Source organism: Serinus canaria, chromosome 10 (assembly GCF_022539315.1).
Source record: "Serinus canaria isolate serCan28SL12 chromosome 10, serCan2020, whole genome shotgun sequence".
NCBI lineage: Eukaryota > Metazoa > Chordata > Aves > Passeriformes > Fringillidae > Serinus > Serinus canaria.
Genome location: NC_066324.1, coordinates 10,238,912 through 10,263,210, shown reverse-complemented (window position 1 = coordinate 10,263,210; position 24,299 = coordinate 10,238,912). Strand labels below are relative to the sequence as shown.

At 39.5% G+C, this 24,299-nt stretch overlaps 1 protein-coding gene across 3 annotated transcripts; it reads right to left on the bottom strand.

Annotated features, from left to right (window-relative positions):
- Nucleotides 1-118: 118 nt before the first annotated feature.
- USP8 (ubiquitin specific peptidase 8) lies at nucleotides 119-21,283 on the bottom strand. Of its 3 annotated transcripts, XM_030228400.2 has the most exons (21): nucleotides 21,141-21,248; nucleotides 18,111-18,186; nucleotides 16,529-16,699; nucleotides 15,731-15,875; nucleotides 15,189-15,274; nucleotides 12,524-12,668; nucleotides 11,832-11,889; nucleotides 10,961-11,105; nucleotides 10,539-10,701; nucleotides 9,229-9,373; nucleotides 8,844-9,037; nucleotides 7,099-7,716; nucleotides 5,786-5,875; nucleotides 5,084-5,164; nucleotides 4,439-4,701; nucleotides 3,624-3,836; nucleotides 2,963-3,173; nucleotides 2,416-2,652; nucleotides 1,776-1,918; nucleotides 1,283-1,415; nucleotides 119-1,065 (listed from the first exon to the last, which is right to left on the bottom strand). In XM_030228400.2, exons 3-21 carry the CDS (start codon nucleotides 16,630-16,632, stop codon nucleotides 880-882), a joined length of 3,360 nt encoding a protein of 1,119 aa, XP_030084260.2. In that variant the 5' UTR covers nucleotides 16,633-16,699; nucleotides 18,111-18,186; nucleotides 21,141-21,248; the 3' UTR covers nucleotides 119-879. The 3 variants fall into 3 exon arrangements, with proteins under 3 accessions (XP_030084260.2, XP_030084259.2, XP_030084261.2); XM_030228399.2 differs by lacking the exon at nucleotides 18,111-18,186 and having other exon boundaries at nucleotides 21,141-21,283; XM_030228401.2 differs by lacking the exons at nucleotides 5,786-5,875; nucleotides 18,111-18,186 and having other exon boundaries at nucleotides 21,141-21,283.
- Nucleotides 21,284-24,299: the final 3,016 nt, after the last annotated feature.

Below are 24,299 nucleotides of genomic sequence, written 5' to 3'. Positions count from 1 at the left end.
TGCAAAACAGTATTTTTATCTGGAGAACCTTTAAATTGTGTGAGTATGAGTCAGACTGTTATTATGTACAATCTTGATCATTACATAACAGCTGAGAATGAAAAACCAAACCCAAACATACATTTAACAGGATATATTTTTAAATAATTTCTTCATTAAGGTTTTTAATGCATGTGTACATGAAAATTTATATTAAAAAATTAAAAAGGAAAATCTTGTTTGTTTAGAATAACTCTGAAGTGCACAAATATTGACAAAAGCTAACAGAAAAAATAATACAGCTCTGCTTTTTTATTAAGTAGTGTTGCAATTACTTAGAGCTGGCAAATAAATGCAATCTTCTGAGTTTTAGAGATTCTCACAAAAAGGACGACATTTTATTATATACATAGTTCTGATGTGCAAGTATGCAATCAATATGTACACTTACATTCCTAACTGTTTACATCGTTCTAGAGTATTCACAGTAGAGTCAAGCTTAAGGTTAGAAATGTGAAAAGGCCATTAACAGTGAAAGAAAAAAATAAACCAAGATATGCCTTGGGATTTTAAGACATTTTAAACTACTTGTTAATAGATTTTAGATGTCTAAGCTAGAATTTAATTTTGGAGCAAACTAAAAATATAGTTCTTTTTTAAATAAACAGTAATGCAAGTATGCTTGTAAATGGTTCCACAGATGGCAGTATGACCACGAGCGTTACCCATCGCTCTCTGATTGTGAAGCACTGCTACGGCCCAGCGAGCCCTGCTGGCAGACACCCTGCTCTCCCACTCCAGTGACTATGTCTGCTGCACTTCTGCATATTTATTCATATGCATTCCCAGGCCTACTTTGCTCTTGAAGAAAGAAAACCAGTTTCCTTGAGCCACGTTCCTTTACGTGGCCATGTCTACTGCTCGCTGTTCATAGGAAGTATAAAAGAGAATGTAAGCAGCTGAGGACTTGACCGAGGACGCCGAGATCTCAGACACTTCGTGGTCATCAAACTTAAACCAGCGTTGTTTTGAAGCATTTTTGCAGTAGGCTGTGTAGTGCCCCCCGTCCAGCCCACCGTAATGATTCTGTGAATGTAAGGCAAGGATTAGTGGCCTTCAAAGCTGCCATTTCTCCCCTGGCTAGGGAAATAATCTAGAACATGACATTTTTACTAAATCTCAATTGTTCTTTTTAGAATGCAACTTAGTCTGTAACTACAATGCAGCCTGGCTGAATCACACAGGCCAACCTGAGTCCTGGCATAAACTGCAGCTGAATTTTGAAATGTGACTGGTTACTCACCGATACCGAAAACAGATTGTATCTCTTCAAGGAAGTCTTTGGACCAATAACATACTGAGAGAGGTCAAGAGTTTCCAGTGGAAAATCTACTGAAGTTTGAAGCTTTTGTTTCCATCTTCCATCATAGGAAAATCTAGAGAATTAAAAAGCATCATGAAAAGTTACAGGCGGTTCACAAGCTATTCCATTGTATTAAGCATGTTCATTTTCCCTGTTTTTAACCAGGATGTGATCTCAACTAAAGCCTCCAGTTTTTAACATTTGCTCATGTGTTTCTTAGCAAAAATAACAAGAGATCACTTGTGAAAGTGCCTTGGGAATTACAACCTTATGAAAGAAGCCTCAGATAAAAATCAGTCTTGCAACATTACAATTGGAAATGTATCTGTGACCTCTAAGTAAAAATGCTCAGCTACTGCCATGGAACAATCCAGTTCCATCAAAGCCTGGTCATTTCATCCTAATTAATATCCACCAATCACCAGTTCCTTACCGTTTCAAGTGCACAAGAAGAACAGGTGGTAATTTCCAAATTTCTATTTTTTTCAAAGAATCCCTTCGAGTTTTGCAATGGCTACAGTAAAATCTATTGTTATCAGTGAGCTTTTCTTCTTTGGAGAACAATCTAAGGCATTCCTAAAACAAAAGACAGATTGTGAATGGTAGGCATTTACAGAAGTATAAGAAAAAATGTTTGTTTCCCATTTGGTTGTTAACCTGCACTGGTTATCTGCATCCTACATTTCACTGAGCAAAAGTGACTTAAATCTATGTGTAGAAATAAATTTTACTGCAGATATTAATTAGCATTCTATAAAATATACAGACAATATTTTGTTTAAAAACACAGAATATTTACATTGTGACCTACCAAAGTAAGTAATATACATGCTGCTACTGCAGCTTCAGTAGTTCCATCCTGCTACTAATTTAAAACTTTTAAGGGATGACCTATTTCTTTAAACTTTAGAAGAACTGGAAAAAAACCCCAGCAGATTTAGATCTGTTCATGTTTCAGGTGAAAATTAAGCAGAATGCCGACCAACCCCTTCAAGCAGAGGGTGAGCAGAAGCAGCATCATAATGAAGTGCCAGTTTGCACTCCAGGAGCAGTTTCTCTCCAGTTCCCCATACCTGCAGAGTGCATTTGCTGGAGGATGCAAGTGGTAATGACAGATACATGAAAGCCTCGAAGGTTCGGGACCTCTTGTGACACGTCAGACACTGCACAGTGGATTTGAACTGCCCCTGGAAGAGTGCCACTATGATGGACTCATTGAGCTGTTTGTGTTTGTGCCAGGCTATTTCTGCTGCACTTGAGTCATCCAGGTGATCGTTATTTTCTTCCTTGTATCTTTTCCTGTTGTCAGCCTGGATAGCAGAAGTTTAAATACCACAGCAATATATTAACATATATCATCTATAGGCAAGCATATGATTGATTATTCACAAGAATATTTAAACATATCAGTGTAGCCACCCAGTTCTTGTCTAGTGAGGCTTCTTCTGTGACTCCCTCCACTACTTCATACTGTTTCATACTGACTTCCTACTTTATTTCTAAACAATCCTATTTCTATACAAGGTTGCAGCAAAATACCCTTATGAAATAAGAAAGTATTTTAAAAATTTCTCTTGATCTTCTGACAGATATATAATTTGTTTTAAGTGTATTGCTTACTTTATTTAGGTCCTCATGCAAGCCATCCATTAGAAAGAGAAGCAATTCTTGGGAGTCCTGTTGGCTATATCCTGCAAATTGGTCATTAATCTTCCCAATTGTAATTTTGAAGTCTTTTGGACTGATATATTTATACTGTCCTGCCCATAAAGCTTTCATTATTACACCAAACTCTTCAGCCACTTCACCCTTATGCCCCAGGAAATTTGACCTATAAAATAAGAAACAAAAAAATCTGAGCCATTCAAATAACTGGGTTTTAATAGTAATGTTTTTAATTCAAAACATGATCCCAATTTTAAAATAATTTCTTTAGACCAAGGAAAACTAGCTGTTAGACTGAGTTAAATTTTCATCCAAGTCATCCCTGTAATTTGGTACCATATTCCAGATGGAAGGTACAGCTGTTTTCAGCATGTTTTGGGAACTATTGAAATATTCAATTTGGTTTTAAGAGACTCTAGTACACATGTATTTTTTGAACGTGGTGACCATAATTTAATTATCACAGTCCAGTAAAACCTATTTAGTGACAAACATGAATTTTGAAAATGTCAAGGTTCCCAAAAGTTACCATCTGCCTCCTACTTAAAAAGACAAACAGGCCCAATTAGTGATCATCTTGAATTGGCAAGTATAAAGGCAGATGAGAGATTGTTACCTGTTAATATCAGCTTGATACAAGTTTCTGTTGAAATACTCAGCCAGGTGAGGAGCATTGCACAGACACTGTAGTATGGAATTCATGTAGCAAGTGTTCCCTAGATTACGAAGTCCTGTCAGAGCTGGTCCCGATCCCCCAAACACAGGATTGAGATTGCGAATCTGCGATGCAGAGAGCCTGGAAATTTCTGCTTTAGTGTAACAGGCAGGTCTATAAGCAAGAAATTCTGTTTTAGGAGTCTCAGACTTGACAAAGTTGTTCACATAAACCAACAGACACCACACCTCACCTCACCACCCACAGGGACTGGACCATCCTGGCACCAAATACCATCATTTAGGGTATTCAAAACCAGCCAATGCAACAGTGAGAAATCCATATACATTGGCCTATAATGAGGCTGAGGTTTAGGCACTATCAGCTGTGAGATTTATATATATTTTTCTTTTATTTCTTTTTTTTTAATTCACAGATGAAGAATTAGCTGTTTATTACAGTTTAAAATCTGAAAACTTGCCTTTCACAAACTGTCAGTATGTTAACACAAATAATGGAACTTAAAAAGCAGCTGTCCTCCAATTAATAGACTGTGACCTCCGAAATTCCTGCTAATACATAACTATTATACCGATTTCTCAAAGAGAACTGCTCTATACATTGAACTTCTAGCAATGAAATTTCAGTCTATTACTCTTGCATCCTTTCAAACCCACTTAGAAAACAGTAATGAATTTCAGTTGGTTAAACACAAAGAAAGTCCTTTGTGCTGTCATACTGCCCGAGCTGTGATCTAACTTATCAAACAAACGTACTTATTGTCACGATTGACTGCAGGGGTTACAGGAATTCTTTTCTTGTCTTCCTCCTGAATGGCTTGGGTGATATCTGGGGACGAGTAGGAGCGCTTGAGCTTGGAGTGTTCCCTCTCCCGCTCAGCTGTCACCTTTGGCTTGGCCTTCCGAGTGGGAGGGGTTGATGGAGGAGTGGCTGCAGGAGCCATTTCTGGTGGGTACATCTGAACAGTATTTGTGGGCGAGTGATAGTAACGATAGGTTCCAGTGATGTCATCCAGGAACTTGGGGGAAAAAAACAAATAGTTTCAAACCCAAGTGAAAATCCATCATTAACTTACCTCTTAATACATTACTGTAAGAACAGTACAAGTTTTTCAGACATTGGGATACTAAGTTAGGACTGTCCTCAAAATTCAATGGATTAAATTTAGTAGAAGGGGAACTTTTACCAAAATGCCTATTAAACAGCAAAAACCAGGAACAGCAGATGAACTGTCCTAGTTTCAATAAAAATAATATTAAAATTCAGAAAAATAACTGTGTGGAAGTTAAAGGGGAGTAAAAAAAAAATTAAACAAGATCTAACTTAGAAGTAAGACACAACAGAAATACAGGACAAAACTACACAAAACAGTTTGATTTTCGTTTCAGGAGAGGAGTTACCTTTACCCAACCTGCAGGCAGCCCTGGGACTATCCTTCCCATTTCCTCACTTCGTGCTCTCATTAATGGCTCTCGCTGGGACTAATAAACAAAGAGAAAAGTAGGGTATGTTCAGTTCCCTATGCAGAACAACAAGCTGCCTGTGACTTCTCTATGGAGTTACATGATTCAGTGCAAACAGTACAATAAATCCTTGATGATAGAGAGAAATAAAATGTATTGTAATGGTAATTTAGTATTTTCTGTTGCTCAATCTAAACAAAAAACATTGGAATCTAAACAAAACATTTGCTGACACATTCCAAAAAAACAAAAAACAAACCAACCATTTAGTCTCATGAAAGTCACAAAACTCAATTTTTTCCCTGAAGAATCAGGAAATAGTAGGAGTATGTGCTTCTGTTAAACACATAAGGCTGAGCTTTTTTCCCTCTTAAAGTAGCACTTGAGGTGTATGCATGAGATGACAAGTGCATGGAGAATGCTAGTGCCACCAGAAATGCATCAAGACTTCTAATGGAAGTTTCAAGTGTTTTTCATATGAATATGAAAAATGAAAAAAGAAAACAAACATTGTGAACATGGCATAGTGTTAAGATGATGACTGTAAAAATTGAAATGAAATGGAGTTTAACATAATATAATAATCATAAAGCATCTGTGCTTGATTATTCTGGCTACATACAATACATTTGTATTTACTTTAAGTCTTTCAGTATCTTGTTCAGAATCCTCTCTAAGGGGTCCTGGCTTTTGAGCTTCACTGTCTGGTTGTCCTTTAACCCCCATTTGCTGCAAAAGATTTTGAAAAAAGGCTTCAATTTTCATCTGGCATGTCAGTAAAGAATTCTGATAAAGCAGAGTTATACTTTTTTGGTTGTTAAACATGCACCATAACAAAGTGGTTAAAGCAGGTAATTTTTATTCCTTCTACATACTCTAGGCATTTCACTGGAATAGTTTTTGAAACTGAATGTTGTATTACAGTTTGTTCTGTAGTTTCAACAGCTCAGAAATAAAGTGCAGAAGTTCCACCTACGCTACTTTCCACTCTAAAAGTTGGGTTTATAATGTGTTGTTAAACTTCAGCCTTTTTTCCCTTTCACTCCCCACTTATCAAACCTCTCCATGGAAAAGGCAAACTGTGAAGCCAACATGAATTTGGTTGATCATAAGCCATCATTTTTGGATTATGTGAAGTTTCTCTGTCAGTCAAAAGCTCATGAATGACTGTGCTAAATTTGCACAGGAAGATTTATTTTTGCTTTCTTGTGCATTTGGATTAAACAAACATCAGAATATGATCAAATCACAACTGCAATTACAAAAGCAGAGAAAAATATCCTAATGCAAGTTCTTGAGAAGTGGTTTTAAAGACATCTGTTCCATTGTTAGCTTCGCAAGTGGCTCCTGTTTTATGATCAGATGATTTGTACATTGAGAAATTTTGCAAATCTTTTCAAGAATGAGGAAAGAAAGAACTGTGACACTCCTCCATTCCCCCCAAGGTTTGGAACTGGATTGCTTTCAGCTAAAATCCTAGATGAAGATGTTGCTTTGCTTCCTGTGCCAGGTAACAAAATCCTGTCCTGTCAGTGTTTCTACAGCTGGGGGCACTAAAGGGATCCTTATGACACCATTGTGTCCTTAACACACCACATACAGTACAGTACCAAACTGGCACAAGAGATTAAATACCACCGGGCTTCTATTTTTGAAACAGAGGTTTGCAGTCTATGAACCATCATCCCTTCTAGCTCCATGTGAGTGGGAAGTTTTGTTATCCCGTGGGGATTACATGCTGCCCACCTACAAGAAAGAAATAAGCTTGTCTTGGGAAAAAAAAAAATCTCTTTGTGTCTTGGTTTTAACTCTCTCCTCTACTTTTATCTAAAATGTGGTCTAAATACACATCCAATTATGTATTTCAAATTGCTAGATTAAAACTAGACTATTCAGAATTATTTAAGTGCATAACTACTTCACATTTGATGATGATTTTCTTTTTCACTAACCTTGCCTGGAACAGTCACAAAGGTCTGAGATGCATCACCCAGTGCCCGTTTCTGTGTTTCTGGTGTTCGAGTTCCCTTTTCTCTTTCTTCCATGGATATTTTGTCAATCTCAATCCTTTTTGCACCAATGTTTTCTGGTTCATTTTTATTTTGCTTTTTTGCTTCTACTGCTTCTCTGTGTGCTCTTTCTTGTTCCTTTTCCTCCTGTTCTCTTTTTATTTGTTCATCCCTTTCCTTCTGCTCTCTGTCCTCTTTTGATTGCTGTAGCTTTTCTTTCTGTTCCTTTTCCTTCTGCTCTTCTTTTGCCTTTTGTTCTTGTTCTTTTTCTTTTCGTTCCTCTTCTTCTTTTTCTCTCCTGAGCCTCTCTCTCTGTTCCTGCTGTTGCCTCTCCCGCAGTTCCTTTTCCCGTCTGTTTTTCTCTAACAAAGCAGCAGTTTCTGCATGGACCCGACTTTTTTCTTCTTCTGTCAGAGTGCTCCTTCCATCATGCAGGGGCTTTGTGGAGCGGTCTGGAACTATTCTTCCACTCTCACCAGACTGGCTGTCACTGATTGTACTTGGAGGTTTTGCTCTGTTATCACCAAGGATTTTTAGTGAAGGCTTTTTAGAACGATCCACCTGTAACACAGGTGCAGAACACAGAGTAGAACAACTCACTACAGCTACCACTACTCTCTCTGCTAAGCTCTTCCTAAGTGAGATTTGTAAGAGAATAAAGATTATATCAAGTTGACTTCTGCCAGAGAGAAAGATCTTTTAATTTCATTAAATCTTCTCATTCAAACTGCTTGTTAGTAAAATTGGGTATTCATTCCAGGTGTGAACCAATAAACAAGCCCTAAAGAGTCATAAGGACAGCATTAAGCACTGATTACCACAACCCTCTATTTTTGAGCTTTCAAAGGTGAACCTTTTAGGGCAATCAGGTAGCCTAATTTGGGCTTGGTTCTCTTTATCATGTGACAAAGGACATGTTTAAGGTAGATCTGCTTGATGGAAAGGGGTATTTAGGAATGGCTTATGCTCAGCTGTTGCCAGTAGGTAGTTTTTGATGCCAGAGTGAGTGTTCTAAAGAAATAAAAGCTCATCTGGTTCAGGACAAACAGAAATAAGGTCTCTAAATTTTTACAGTATAGGGTCTCTTGAATGAGATCTATATGAAAGGCTGCATCTAGAAAATGCTTTTAGCCTTGTCTACTAAAGAAAGTAGTATTTTAGTGTAAGAACTCTACACATGTGTTTTTATAAAGTCCTATTCAGATGAAAGGAAGAAACAAATTCCTATACTTTCACTACTGGGCCCAGAGTGACAACACACCTAAATGTTTTATTATTTGAATGAAGATACAGTGGCTGGAAATCGGACCTGTGGAACAGCCAAGGTAAACCATGGCTTAACTGTCCTCTCTGTATTTCATCCTACGTTGCTTTAAGTAGAAAGGTTACTTGTAAACTTTCTGAATTAGTGATCAATTGCTGACCTTGAATTTCTCACATGCTCGTGTAAAAACATTTATGAAAAGTTCTGCTATTCTGTTGAGTATATTTAATTTCATATAATTCTGTAGATCAGTTACCACAGGTTCACAGACCACCAAGAGTCTCTGTACCAATATACTCATGTACAAGGCTTAAACAAATGTATTGAGTATGTTTTCTTGTGGATTTAGAGTTCTAGGTGTGGTGGGTCTCTAACACATTAACCACATACTAACTGAAAAAAAGGAACAGGTCAAAAAGCTTACCTCAGGGATACTTCTTGTAACTGACATGGGATTAACTACAAAGGAACTGTCAGATTTTGGAACAGCAGCATCCTGTATGTTTGGTCTGTTAAGTGATTTTAGTCTCTCTTCCAAATTATCTCCCATTTCTTCATTTTCAGCAACAACAGGTAGCACAGGAGCTGGCTCTTCCAGAGATGGATATGTAAAATCCACTGCAGGAGGGGGGACAGGAGGGAACCATAAGAGAATTCTCAAAACAAAACCACAAAAGCAAAATAAACCCCCCATTCCAACCCACAGTCTAGCTTTTAGCTATAACAAGACTTTCCTACAACACCAGAATGAATGACAGACTCATGCAGTGAGTACAAATGCTTGGTGGGGTGTTATCTTTTATACTTACAAGAAACAGTCACTGCTTCGGTCCTGCCATGCTGGGGTGGAGTTACTCTAGCATTTGTTGTATACTGGGGAAAACAAAGGAGCCAGTTTTCATAACCTCCCTCTAGAATTAAAGGTTCATTCTGCAGGATGGTTTTGCTTTCCCACTGTATGGAAAAAAAGTTTAAAGTTAATTGATTTAAAATAGAAAGTAAACTTTTACAGCTTAATAATGTTGTTTAAATTCCTGTGCCTAGTCATTAAATTGAGAGATTGTTTTTTGAGATTTTTAAACAAGAATTAGTGGCTACAAAATTAGGAATCCTCTCTGTGGTTGGAGAATGCCTAGCACAGTTGGGTTCCTGGCTCTGCCTACAACAGGGTGTGAATATTTCCAGTAGAGAAAGAACCACTTACTGCTACTTCACATAACAGTCCTTCACGCAGAAAAGTATTTTTATTAATGTATTTGCTTCAGTTTCTTATCTGGTATGTTTGCTGAGGGATTAGTGATTTAGAAAGCATAACATTGACTTTCTGGAACCCCTTGAGAGTTCAGGGTTCAGACTGCCCTCCTCCTGCTGTCCTTAGTACTAGTACATGAACAAGACAGACAGTCTGGAGAACAGTCTCTAAAGCAATTAAGAAGGAGAACTGCTGAACTATCTCTGAACCCCAGTCCTGAATGTCAAGGTAACAGAAAGATTTGCAGTCTTTCACAAGAGCCACCACTGTACAGAGGAGGGACAACATAGCCACAGAAAATCTGACTCGAAAATGTTGGGCATCTGCTCACTGTGGAGTCCATAAGCTTCCTGCACTGATGAAACTCAAATTTAAATAATGTTTACATAAAAGTTATATTCAAAAGTGCAGAAATGTGCTGAAAATATTTCTGGAGCCTCTTTCATTGCAGCCCCTCCACTGTAGGAAGTACCTGGCTGACAGGACTGCAACGTAGGTGGCCAACCAGTTTCCAGGGATAAGGAATTACTGTTGGTAATGTAACAGAAAAGGTGACTGTTCCTAGGAAACAGGACTGAAAGTACTTTTCCATATAACTCTGTCAGCAAAGAACTCTAAGTTGATGAGCTGCTTGTTGAGGAAGTGAGTTGAATCATTCTGCTGTTTACCTGTTTAATAAATTATACTGTCATCTACTAGAATACAGTATGAAACTTCAAACTACACTTCTGCTATCAAAACAAGCAGGCTTTGAAAACTCAACCAAGTGTGTCATTAAGGCCTCCATATACACATAAATATAAGTGCTTCAAGGCCTTCTTTACTAAGGTTAATTAATTAATGAATTAAAAGATTAAATTTGCCAACCTTAAAAAGTGCATCTTTCAGGCTCTGTAGAGTTGTTCCCAGCTTTAAGTCTTCAGCAGAACTAAACCAGTCTAGTAGTATAACATAATGGAACTGTCCTCTCCTCTTCCATGAATCCCTAGACTCCTCTGGGAGTCTAGCTTCAATCAGGTAGGCAGTATCTCTGAAATGTATTAACATGCATTTAAAGATTCATGTACAAGTAGCATTCTGTCCAACAATATATAATCTATAGATGTTTATGTGCTTGGATAAAATAAATATGCATTGTGTTGAAGTCAGTACATGCAAGAACAGAGCTGTGCAGATGCATCTCACCCACTGGTACACAGCAGGGATTCTGACACCAGGTGTACAAGCTTTAAAGCATGTACTTTTTTAGAAAATTAAATATTTCACTCTCATTTAACATCATGTCTTACCCAGGATGGATAGCTTCTTCTGGGACACTGATGGATTTTGGAATACAGGATTCCTGATAATCCTTTGATTTTCGAGCATCCATTATAAGCAATTCAATATTTTTGTCTGACATCATTGCAAACAGTCTCTCAGGTGTGACTGCTCCTTGAAAGAGAGAAGCAATAACATGAAAGAAGCCACGTTATGAATGAAGATAGCTATGAATGGCTATGGTATCTGACTGGTGCAATCAAGACTGCAAACAGATGAAACAGAACTAAGAAGTCCCACAAAGTCATGGAGGTGAGACATTACAGTGTGGGCCTTTTGCTCCCACTGCTGTAGTGATCAGCACCTCATCTGTTAGATTAGACAATACTGAATATTTCAGTGATAAACAAGTTTAATGTATTGTGGTCTCACTTAAATCAAGCTATATAGGCAAGCATTTGTGAACTACATGCTGCAGATATTCCTCTTAAGAACTCTAGAGAACATTTTCACATACTCATTACAAGAACAAAAAGCAGAAGGTTGTAAGGGGAATGGGAAAATTTTGTATTTAATTAAGTTGTCATATTATATCCTTGATATCAGCAGTAGAGCTGTTTTTCTTTCTAACCTGATCACTTCAGGACTAGTTCATCTTCCATTACTGAACAGTTGAAAAACTAACTACAGATCTCTAAGTTTATGAGAAGTAACAAAGGCAGATTTTAAATACAGAGTTTAATGAATTACTGATTTGTTGTAACTGAAATGCAGGATACCAGAATTTCATCAAAGTATTTTAACTGTGAAGTAACTCCTGAGAAGGACTGCAGCTGTGAGGAGATTAGTGCACAGTCATACAGAAAAACCTTTTTTCACATTTGTGTGAGCACTGCTTACCACTCAGGCTATCAGACTGATCTTTTCTTTCCAGTGAATGCTTTGTCTCACCATTAAACTGTATAAGGAAAAAAAAAAAAAAAGTTTAGCATGTAATACTGAGAACTAAGCTGGCCAACAGACAATGACTCTCACAGAGCCTGAAAGAAACTTGTCAGACAGTTAAGCCACAGGAACAAACACACCACAAAGGAGCTGCTTCTGAAGATGTGCTGACAAATGTACTCAAAAGATACTGAGGTTGCTGCCCTGCCTAGACAGAAAACAGTTAGAAAGGTAATACAACCTAGGACACCATCATCTACTAGAAGAAATTCTTTAAGTATTGTTGAGAATTAAGTGCTGATTCAGTGTTTCCACACTACTGCTAAAAAGGTCAACCTTCCCCTAAAATGGAGACGTGTTATCCTTAACATCAGTTTGTCGCCATTACCTTGGATTTCTTGCACTAATTCTGGCATAAATCAGAATTTGACTTAATCATAAAGCTCAGTCTACCTTATACAAGACTTGGAGGCTACTAGGACTTCACATATTCCAAAGCAATGTCAAAGAAGGGTTACGGAGAGTATACATTAATTCAAAAAAACCCCACCTTGATTCTGAACTGGAAATAGCTACTAGTAGAGACCAAATTCTAGATTGAAATATACATTCTGATTGAATTAGAGCTTGTAAACAGCTTCACTTACCCTTTGGCTTTTTCCTTTGGAATCCACAGCACTTTCTGAGGAGTTTTTGGCTGAGCTCTTTCCATCATCTTTTGGTTCTTGCTTTTTCTGTAGCTCTTGTCTGTCCCTCTCTTCAAGTTTTTTCCGAACTTCAGCTTCCTCATATCTATTGGGGGAAAAAAGTGCCTTTTTTTCAATATTGTGGTTTTGGCTAACCTTGGATTATTAATATCAAAATCACTAAGTCTTCAGTCAAAAACTTTAAAAGTTAAAGTACTGACAGTTTTTGTATTCCAACAAACTTTATTTTGCTTCCTAACCATGTGGTCTTCCTTCTCCCACTTTTGGGTTGGTTTTCTTATTGTTAAATCTTGGTTTGAGTCCTATTACACAGCCACTGATTGTAAAGCTATTTTTTTTTCTTCAGACCTGGGGTCATGCTTAGCTATGGTATCTCTGAATGTTTTTCACTTTCCACAAAAAAGGGTAGGTACTAGTGACTTACAAGTAAACTCCAATATATTACAACAGTCATCCCAGGTATTTTATTTCATTTTGCAATGGAGCCAGTAAAGAGTAAGTTAGCTCAGATATCTAAATTTGCTTTTTCTGGGAAGTTGGATCAGAACTACTTATACAGTAATCACCTTCAGAATGTAAGTTGACTCCACGATGTGCTCATCTATGTGCCTGCCTGGTGCTTGTTTCAAACACTGGGCCTACAGTGAAGCCAATGCAAGAACTATGTTCACTCAGGAGTTTTGGGGGATGAGTTCTTGCATACAACTGTCCTTTTCATAAAGCTTCAGATTTGAAAATTACCCTCCCAGCCTTTCACCACTGGAAGGACAATCATGCTATTGGAAGCCAGTGATCTCCAAACTACAGTTTTCAGCTCACCCACTGGAGGTTTGTTACAGTCACATCATTGTTCAATAGTATTCACTTACTCTTCCTACAACTGAGAAGTTTAAGGGTTACTAGTATCATAAAACAAAAATAGAATGTTTGACCTACCAATTTGGATGACTGAAGCAAGAAGTAAAACATGAACTCAGAACTGTGTTAGTAAGTGCTCATTTTAACCAGATGTTGTGTAATGAGGGTTAAAATAACAATGACAATACAGCTGTATGTTAATAACCTAGATCAAATTCCACCTCCAAGTCTACTGCACTAATTGCCCACTAAGAGGAAGGAGGCAGCAAGTCTGTAATTTTATTTTTAAACAGGCTTCTTGATTTGGCACAGGCATTGTAAGTTAGAACTGAGCATTTTATTCCCAATTGGAGTTAGTGACACTAAAACATATTTCAGATTTTAGTTTAATTTGGTCAGTATGAAATATTTACCCAACAATTTCCTATTTATAGTTCTGAAGCACGTAGTAGGTCATAAATGTAAGCATTCCTGCCCCTAATACAAGTTTCATCAGCTCTACTTTTAGTTAACAATTAACATTCAAACTATTTGCTGGCCTACTGCCTGGGGAAGAAATTATACAAATAATTTCCTTGAAACTACTTCTGTAGTTACACAGGAGTCATGTTTCATTTCTGTTACCTTTAAATTTTCACACATTTTGCCAGAGTAGTTAAAAGTTCCTGCATCAACTCCAAAACTCTGTTCCTTTCATAAAAAGACTCAAGTTACTTAAACAATAAGTCTCTACATTTTGGGTTACTCTGATTCTATCAATGTTTACTCCTAGAGTGAATTTGTAGCTGTATTTAATTGTAAGACTCACCTAAACAAAGAAAATCTAAAGATTGTTTCATACACAGTGTCATGAGATCTTTATGGAGTCACTCTCCACATACATGTAACTACACTCACAGTTCACCTAAACTGACTTATAGATTTAGCACTTCGGAGGGCATAAAATACACTTTCACAAGAATACTTGGGAGGAGGGGGTGGGATATGACACTTGAGAAGGGAAATGTGCCCAGCTGCAGAGAGAGAGAGTTAAAAGAGTGAGGAAGTTGCTAAGGATGCAAGGAGCAGAAAAGCCTGGAAGTAAGAACTACTGTGCTAAATATCACCTAAAGATAGACCCTACCTTACAACTTTTTACTAACACAATTTCATGGCTTATGGCACAAAGATATAACTCGACAGCTCATAATCAGGTACCCAAAAGCCCATTAGCATCTGCTCATTTACATACTGGCAGAACTGTGCATTCCATACACATATCTGCAAGAGGCAGAGAAAAGGTGTGGCTAAACAATCAAAACCTGGCATTTCTTAGTGTAAACTACATCCAGACTAGGAGGACTTTTTAGCATATCTGATTATTAGGAGCATTCATTAATATATTTGGGCTCAGATGACCTTATGATTAAAAGGTTGAGGAGGAAATGACTCTTGATCATCTCTACTTCAGACCTTGTGGTTTCTTTTTATTAGTCAATTAACAAAACTAGGAGACTGTCATGAGACCAAAGTTACTAGGAATTAGCAGACAGTATACAAAATGACAAGTTATTGGAATGTGTGGCAGTGAAAATTATCTCTAGTAAAAGACTTCTGGGAATGAATTTAAGCTCTCAAGAGTTTCAGATACCTATGGTTTACTCAAGTGCAATAGCTTACTACTAAATAGCATGAAAATCTGCACTTGGCACAGATACAGGCTCAAGGTATAAAGGACAGTGTCTTAGCCATCAACTATATTACATACCTGAGTTTAAGGCTGTCTGACAGTATTTCAGCTTCATCAAGAGCTTTTTTTAAATTTGTAGTTCCCAGAATTGAATGAAAATAATCCTAAAATGACAAGCATCACATAATATAAATATACTGTTTAACAATGCCTACTTCTATGAATGTCAAGAGTCACTAATGTATGGGGAGTTGATATTATCATGATATTAATGCTAAAAAAAAAGAACTGCTTTGAATTGAAATATTTTTCATTCAAATATGAGTTTTGCTTTATAGCTCTAATAAATAAAGGCTAGACAAGGCAACTTCAAAAGTCACCAAAAAGTCTGGTAACTTTCCATGAAAAAATATTCACAGATCTGACAATTTGTATAGTTCATATGTAATGTAAAAAATATTAACACCAGACTTGTCAGAAAACAAGAAAGAAAAAATAGCACCATAAGTGAGACAGTTTACTTAATATCAGTGAGATCCTTTGAATGTGTATTAGTGTAATTCTCTGTACTTCTCATACTTTGACCAATGCAGAAGAGATCAGCCAGAAAGCTCTTATACCTGCTGCTGCTTAAAATCAGGTCTCTTTCTAATAAGGTTATAAACAGCCACATATTTCATGTATAGGATGTAAGCTTTTTCTTCATCTCCGTCCAGTCTGCTTTCCTCTGCTGCCTTGAAAATCTTAAGGGCACTCTGCACATAACTGAAACCAAAGAAGAGGAGTAAAGCACATAATTGTTGACTTGTCCTTAAACACCTGTTCATTACAGGATGCCATCTTAAGTGTTTACAGATTTCACCCATATATTAAGCATTTGCTTTTACCACCTTAATATAAAGCTTTCATTTAATATTAATTGCAATCATGTTCCTCCAAATAATGTTTATCTTTGCTAGTTTGTTTACCAGCCTTATTTAAAGTCTTCCATAATTAAATACCATAGTAAATATGGAAAAAGGTACTCTTCCCTTCTAAGAATAACTTTTTTTCTAGGAAGAACTAAGTCATAGTAAGACAAAATTAAATCATTGATTGTCTAAAAATGCTAGAGGCAAAGCATTCAGACACTTGCTAAAGGTTTTGTCATTTTTACAGATTTGCATTTATGTAGCCTTTCCTCTAAGTATGTGGATTTTCATGGGCATTGTGCTCTGTCCAAGTCATGCTCTGGCAGTATGCCAAGTGACTTCTGAAGGCAGTAAGCATACCCAATGTGACAGCTGAGAGCCATATATAAGACTATTGAAGATTCTGTATCTAGAGAAACAATGAAGGAAATTTAGATCTGCAACAATTTTTTTCTGGAACCACTAATATTTAAAGTATTACTTTAAAATCAGTTATAACATATATACCTTTTTGTACTGGTCTTTTCAGGTTTTACTTCTGTCTTCTTGTTGAGATCTTTCAATGAAGTAGAGAGGTAGAGCTCCTTAGGTACAGATGCTACAGCAGGCATGTTAATATTGTTACTTATGTCCCTTCTAGGATGTTACAGCTTCTTAGAAGTCTCCACCAATATTTTTCTGGAGGAAGAAAAAAGGGTAGGAAGAGCCAAATTATATTCCAATTACTTCTAGCACAGTACTTATAGTTACCTGTGTAGGTTTATTACCTAATTTATCTCACCATATGTGAGCTAGCAAACAGTGTCTGAACAATTAATAGTATAAATTAATCTTTCAAAGTGACAGAATTATTTGAAATCACTTCATGTAATTGATCAAGAATGTCCAGCAGTATGGTGCTAACAGGAAAAAAAAAAAAGAAATGCTGACTCATGAATGTTCAAGATCATCATATCCAGCAAATTTATTCTACTGAAATGCCAGCAAGTATACTAACAAAAAATAGCTGACTCCTCTGTACTCTGCAAATACACGTTACTCCCACTGAAAAATGACTTCTAATGTCTTGCTAAGAGATAAGCTGAGAACAGGAAGGCTGCTACCATTAAAGTCGTGGACATTCTGTAGGTCTCCAGCTCCTTGGCACCATTGACTTTGTGCTTTCATTTGAAAGTGCTCTCCAAGCTGCCATGAAATAGTTAAGCAGAATTTGGTCAGAAGGGACTGTTACATCCTGTTATCTGAGACAGGGAAGTCCAAGAAGTCTCCTGCAGACAGTCTAACTAAAACTCTTTGCATCAGTACACAGCGAGCTATTTCAGCCTTGGGGGTGGCAGGGGAGGAACTGAGCTCCCTCACAAACAAGAGGGGAGACATTAAGATGTGAGAAATACTGAAGGAATGAAGGGGGACTCATTAGAAGACAAGACACTCAAATGATACCAGCAAGGTAGAGCATTTCTCTTTCAATGTGATCAGCATCAAGTGTGACCAAAAAAACCCAGACAGTGACCTCAGAGGGAAGTTTCACCGGACCAAATTGATCAGTAGCCACTCATTGAGGTAGTCCCAATTTCCCTCCCGCTTTCTCATGCTGGTCTGGTACTTTTCCAACCTCTTATTGAGCCAATTCAGCCTGCTGAAGAAGCAGAAAGGCTACCCAGCTTGTGCAAGGGCAGCAGTTGGCATGTGCAGTCAAGAATGAGAGGCTAAGGTGGGAATGGGATCCCTTCCCAAGGCTCAGAGCTGTTGTACTCCCTGAAGTATTAGTGCACAGAGTACTGCCAGGCTGACTCTTGTTGGTCTAGGAACTGGTTATCAAACAAAGACACTAAGTTAACACAAACCTTCGGTCTAAGGTCTGGTATGCCAAGTTTAGACTAAACAATATCTAGCAAAATAGCTTACTGCTTGTACACAGATGCTGTACTTGCTAATCTCCTTGATAACTAGGTATCAGCTTTTTAAAACTGAAAAATCTGTTAAAAATCCTCTCTTAGTGGACTAATTTCCAGGTAATTTTATAAAGTAAGTACTGAAGTCCTCAAATACTATCTTTAATACATAGAATTAAAAACATATCCCATACCTCACTCATCTTAAAACATTGTCTTTTCTATATGCGTCATTCATTCAATTGTAACGTTCAGGGTAATACTTAGGAGCTGAAAACAAGGCAGATAAGTTCATTAGAACTGCATGCAGTAGAAACAAAACACAGACATTCCCTGCCCCAAAGAAGACCTTTCCAGTACAAAAGCCTTTTAGCCTAAAACAAAGACATACTTTTTGCAACCTCATAAAGAGAGGTTTCACTCTTATTAAGATTTTAGTATTGCTTGTCTCATTCTACCTTCAGAGCATGTCTTTACCTGGCATTTTTTTTTCACCATGGAACTGTAAATAGACTTTTCCTTTGAAGCTTTTAAGTCCTTTCCAAATATATCTTCAATGTTTGCTCTGTTATGTAACCAGTATTTTCTTAATCTTAAGTGGCAGCATTTGGTTGTGTTCTGACAGAATATTGTAACTAAATACGCAGCCTGAATAAGATATGCACATAGCACTGGAGTGCTGTGTGCATATGAGCAAAAAAAGCTCAAGATTATGTGGAAGATGAACCATTTAATGATGTCAGTAAATTCTCAAGTGTTGCTGACACACCTTGAAAAGGGCAGATCTTCTGGAACATCATCAATACAAATGCAGAACTAGTAAATAAAAGCCACCTCTGAGCTTTGGCCTGAAACAAAAATTGTCTTTCCACATTTTCCTATGGTCACTAAGTTATAACTGCAGGTCTTTAAACCACCATGCAAGTTCACTGCTGAACTTTTATTTTCTGATCAAAAGAAATTCTATGCCTTTTTTAAACATGAGCTTCTAACCACAGTAGCTGATGAATGAGATATTACCCTTTGACGTCCCACAGCATCACAATTCGTACAATATGCTGCAGTGAAATGAGAAAGAATGGATAAGGAGTAACATTTTCTAAACTTTTAAAAAAATCAAATTCTCAACCACATACTTAATTGAAATACAGCATATGTAATGCTGATAAGAGATTTCAGTTGCAGTTTCTAAGACATTTTTCTACACAGAATCTTAATTTTGGATCTGTAACTAACATTTTCAGGTTTATGCATCAAAAATGCTCCACTGGATTTTAGTTACTACAAACTGACCATTGTTGACTGCTCAGTCTTAGCTCATAAGGACCCTCAAAAATTTTTAAGCTTCCACTAAACTTAAGGATGTGCACTACCTTAATTTTTCCTCATACTCAAATGAACATGGTTTATGTCCTTCGCTTTTGAGCAAGCTTTGGGAAGACTATAATTTCAGAGTCCAAATTAGCTCCTTCGTTGATAAATATTGCCATCTGATTTTGACCACAACTTTTTTGCAGATATCCGATTCCTAACTGGCCTAGTCTCAGTGGAGGAATCCAGCAAAATCCAGTTGCACAAATACAGTTTGGAACTAGTCAGCATCAGAGAAAACAGGATCATAAAACTATGAATACAAGGGACTGAAGAAGTTGTAATAGCCAAATCTACTATTAGCCAACCCCATGAGGAAGAAGAAACAACTTATTTCAGGTTTGTCAACTTTTATCTTAAAAATTAAGAACAAACTCAAAACCTGAGACCTTTTCTACCCCAGCTGAAGTATTACCTATGGCTCCTTTTTCATACCTGTGAGTGCTAAAAACAAGGCCAGTATCCCAAAATAGAAGTGAAGCATTGCTTGTATGGCTATAGGCATTTGACATACTTAGAATGGATAGTTTTACCCTGACAGAGAAACATACCTGTTGGTAACAGGTTTTTCAACATCTAATTATCATGCCAGTTTTACTAAGGATATGAGTAAGCTTTAAGTGGAATGACTACAGAAAGAACAATGCACTGAAGCAGTTACACTGCAACCAGTGCACACACTAACACATTTTGAAATACAAGTAATGCGCATCACCAATTCAAGTACGTAATAAAGTATTATTCACGTATTTTTCTCTCTAGCACTTGAGCAAATGAGAAATGGATTTCTCATGATCATTAAGTTACTCAGTTTTCTCAGAATTAAGTTTTGCTGTCTGCACTTAGTACACAAGAGCTGGTTTCCTTCAAGATTATCAGTTTGAGTGCAGAGACTGAGAATTTTTCAATGACTGAACTATACAATCAGTACAATCAGCATATTTAGTTCTGTTAGTCCTCTAGCTCTCTTCCAGGCTCTGGTATTAATACTACAGGCATTGGTCCTGTAACCTAATGTGCATAGGGTGATTATAACTTTTGGGGCTTCTTATGGCAAGCTCATTATGCTCACTGAGAGTACCCAAACTTTCACTATTCTTCTGGTTCCAGGGCAGTAACACATCACGGGTCCCTCTCCGGCCACCTACCCTGCTGAAACCTGCACCAACGTGCACTGCCAAGCCTCGCAAGGACTCTCTCTACGCAGTGAGAAACGCTTTGACAGACAAACATCCCACAGTTTCACTGATACCCAACTGAAAAGATACTGCAGGAAGTTTGAAAGTTATTCTAAGTAAAACCACAAATAGTTCCACTTGTTATTTAGATAAATGAACATTTGCAAGGCGTAGGCAAATAGCAGAGGTGATAAGAAGCCGGGGAGGTGACAGGGAGGCAGAAAACTCCTTCAAGTTTCTAACCGGGCGGTCAATAGCGCTGCGGCGGCCCGGCCGGGCTGTGGCAATCTCCATGACACCGCAGCTCGCCGGCCGCAGGAGTGCGGCACTCTGGGAAGCGCCGCTTCCCTGCCATCTTCCTCCGGACGCTCTCGGGCTCGGTGGCGGCTCCGCCGGCCCCGCTCGCTCCCCACTCGGCCGGGCTAAGGCTGGCAGACTGCGGGCTGCCCAAGGTCACACGGCCAGCTCCCCGCCGGGGCCAGGCCCGATTCTCCCCGCGCGGCCCGGACGGGCTCCCTGTCCTCCGCAGCCCCTCGACGGCCGCTCCCCCCGCACGGCGGGGCTGGGCCCGGGGATCCCTCCAAGGGCGCCCGCCCCTCCCATCACTGCCGGAGTCCCCCTACCCCGCAGGCCTCGCTCCCCGTCGGCCCAGAGCCGCCCCGGTCCCGTACTCACCGCCGCGGGGACTCGGTGCCTCCGCCCGCCGGCCCGGGGCAGGCCCATGTCCGAGCGCGGCTGCCGAGAAGACGCTACGCGGCCATGGCTGCTAGGGCGGAACTCGGCGGTGTCCCTCCCTCCCTGCTTCCCTCCCTCCTGCCGGGCCTCCGCTCCCCGCGGGGGCGGGGACTGTCACGGCCCTATCCGTGCAACGGGGCCGGCTGGGGCCGCGAGGGTCCGGGCCGGCCCTGCTGCTGTCCTGCGGGCCCTGCGGGGCGCGGCAGCGCTCGGGCGGGGGGACGCAGACCCTCACGCCGTGGAGCAGCCTCGGAGCCGGGGTGGCTCTGGGGTCGGTGAGAGACGAGGGAGGCGCAGTGACCTCGCCCAACAGCACCCACTGGCCCTGGAGAGCGCTCCGAGGGGGCGCGAGGTTACCTGCCGTGCCCTGCCGGCCTCCATGGGCTGCTGCCCCGCCGGAGCTGGCTTCTCGTCATAGGAGCGGGAGATTTGTTACTGTGGCCAAGGCACTAAGAGCGGGCTCTGGGGTCTGTCACAGTCTGTAGGACATCCCAGCGTTTGTATGGGGTGTTAAACTGGCTCACCGCACTGTGCAATCTGGTGTGGGAACGCGAGACACATCTCTTTATAAAAATATCCTGGTTTTAGTTTAGAGAAAACTGGATTGATAGGGGACACTCCAAGTTTTCTGTTGATGGCAGTGTTTTCTGTGCACCTTGTGTTACTACAAGCATTGTATCTCAGGGATGGCAGGTATTTGTGGACTTGCTGGTACAGTGGTGCTGGGAAGAGGGGAGAGGCTGGTCCTGCCGTGGAGATCTCACACAAATGGAGGAGATGCTCTGTGCTGCCACAATCCTGGCGTGCCCCTCAACTGTGTTGGAGGGTGAGGGGATTCAACAACTATATTTCAACCTGGTACTCAGTTTTGCCAATGGAAATGTCTTGTGAGCTGGAGCAGTTTCCCTCAGGGACTTTAGAAAACAGGGAGGTCTTGGAGCCTACCAGGGAAGTTTAGAAAACATGGAGATACCTGTCTCCATGTAGCCTTCCAAAATTCTTCTGGTTGCTTGTCCAGGAAGCTGAAGTGTATCACAGCCCCTAGCACAGTATTGTTGGGCACATGAAAGGCTCAGACAATTTCTCCATCTGTAGTTTGCAGCGTGTGTGAGTGATCAGGCATGTAAAAGGTTCTGGGAAAAATAACAGTGATATGTCTCCTTTATTGTGCAGAAAGGTGAATAGGAAGTCAAAGTAAGTCAATAGATTCCAACAACTGTAAGCTGAATTGAATATTAATAACACCACGCTCTTGTAAGTGCCTTTTTCAGACCTGCTCTATGTGTTTTAGCCAGGGTGGGTGATGCCAAAAAGTTATGACAAGATGGAAGGGTAAGTCCACTGATGTCAGAGCTAGGGATGTGTACATATTAATGTTGACTCTCATACTCACTGCTGTCCAAACTGGACTCAGAGAACCCCTTTATTGTTTCTCATATATGAAAACATTGTGTGATACAAACTTTGCTTTTACTTGTATGGGCAAACCTCAGCCATACATAGAAAAGTGTTTTGGGAGGAGCTGCCTATGCAATTAGCTTTACCCCACTCCAGAGCTTGTTAAAACATGCTAATAATGTTAAGTTAAAACATGCTGGGGTTGCCTCAGGTTTGAACACATTTTCCTATCAGCACGTGTGTTCTTGTGTAGCAGTATTAAATAAAGAAAATAATTTTAGTAGAAATTGGTGTGCTTTTTAGTAGAATGTATTAGATTATTTAGCTAAAAAAATTTACATCTTCTAAAGCAGGGTAAAATAGAAACATATTTTACAGATGTGAAAGGTGTTCTGACTTGGCTACACCAGACAATCATGTCTCTCTCTTACATGCATTCTCTCTCTTAGTTTTGGTGAAAAAAACTAGACATGATTATTTTGTGATCATAATAATGAACTGATATGCAATGCTAATGGATTAAATGCAGACTGTATTCTTCACCTCTGTGAAAGATTGTCATTAATATGGAGAGCTTGGCTTTTCTGTAGCACTGCTGCTAACGCCACAGTCTTCCTGTTCTACTGGCACACGCCTGTGTGGACATTGTAACATTTTCTGTGTCTACAGCTACTGCATAAATGAAAAGCCATAACATGACATCCTAAATCCTTGTTGAGAGACACAGGCACTTGTCAACAATGAATGAGAAGTGTGCTGAAGGTTGGATTTAAGGTTTCCATGCCCTGGGTGACCAGTGGCAGCCCCGAGGTGTTTGGATTTGTTCTCTAGTGCCGCCTTCTGGCTGAACACATCCAGAAAAACCAGTCCACAGGTGATAGGAAGTTACTCCTCGGAATATTGTTATTTGTATTTTGTACAAAGATGCATTAGATAGGTCAAAAGCAAATAATAATGGCTCTGTAAAGTGTTATAACAGGTATTCCTCTAATTATCTAGTGGGTATTACAATCTCCAAAATAACAGACTGGAACTTTGTCATTGGTATGTTTTCCTGAAGGATGACGATTATGAGATCCATGCTTCATGGTAGCAGATGTGTGACTTGGAACAGCTTTGGGGAGAATGAGAGCACAACCATTTTATATTGTTGAAGCAAAACTGGGAGAGAAATGTTTCAGGGCCTGGGCTGTCAGGTTCAGTACCAGCCTGGGACTGAAGGCCAGAGCCCTCTGAAAGAGCAGCAACAACCGAAGGCTATTTTGGAGCTGTCATCCTATCAAGTCCTAGTTCTATGATCCCAAATACAGCAGAGCTTCCTCTGTATTTGCAACTGGTGAGGCCTTTCCTTGAATACTGAATCCAGTTCTTGGACCCTTGATTTAAGGACATTTTAGGGCTGGAGCAGGTCCAGAGAAAGGCAATGAAGCTGGTAATGGACCTGGAACACAAGTCCTGTGAGGAGCAGCTGAGGGGTTCAGGCTGGAGGAGGCTCAGGGTGACTTTGTTGCACTCTACAACTCCCACATCCGAGCTTGTGGCCATGTGGGAGGGAGTTGGTCTCTCCCTGGTAACCTCCAAGACAGGAGGACATAATTCTGAGTTCCACCAGGGAAGATTTAGGTTGGACATTAAGAATTTCTCCACAGACAGAGTGATTAGACATTGGAACAGGCGGCCCAGGGATGTGGTGGAGTCACC

Excerpts from the sequence above, each read along its gene's own strand:
- USP8 (XM_030228399.2), bottom strand. The coding sequence starts at position 16,632 with ATGCCTGCTGTAGCATCTGTACCTAAGGAGCTCTACCTCTCTACTTCA. Across the intron at positions 11,106-11,831 it reads TCAGTCTGATAGCCTGAGTG|GAGCAGTCACACCTGAGAGA; the intron begins GTAAGCAGTGCT and ends CTCTCTTTCAAG. Across the intron at positions 1,066-1,282 it reads ACAATCTGTTTTCGGTATCG|AATCATTACGGTGGGCTGGA; the intron begins GTGAGTAACCAG and ends TTACATTCACAG.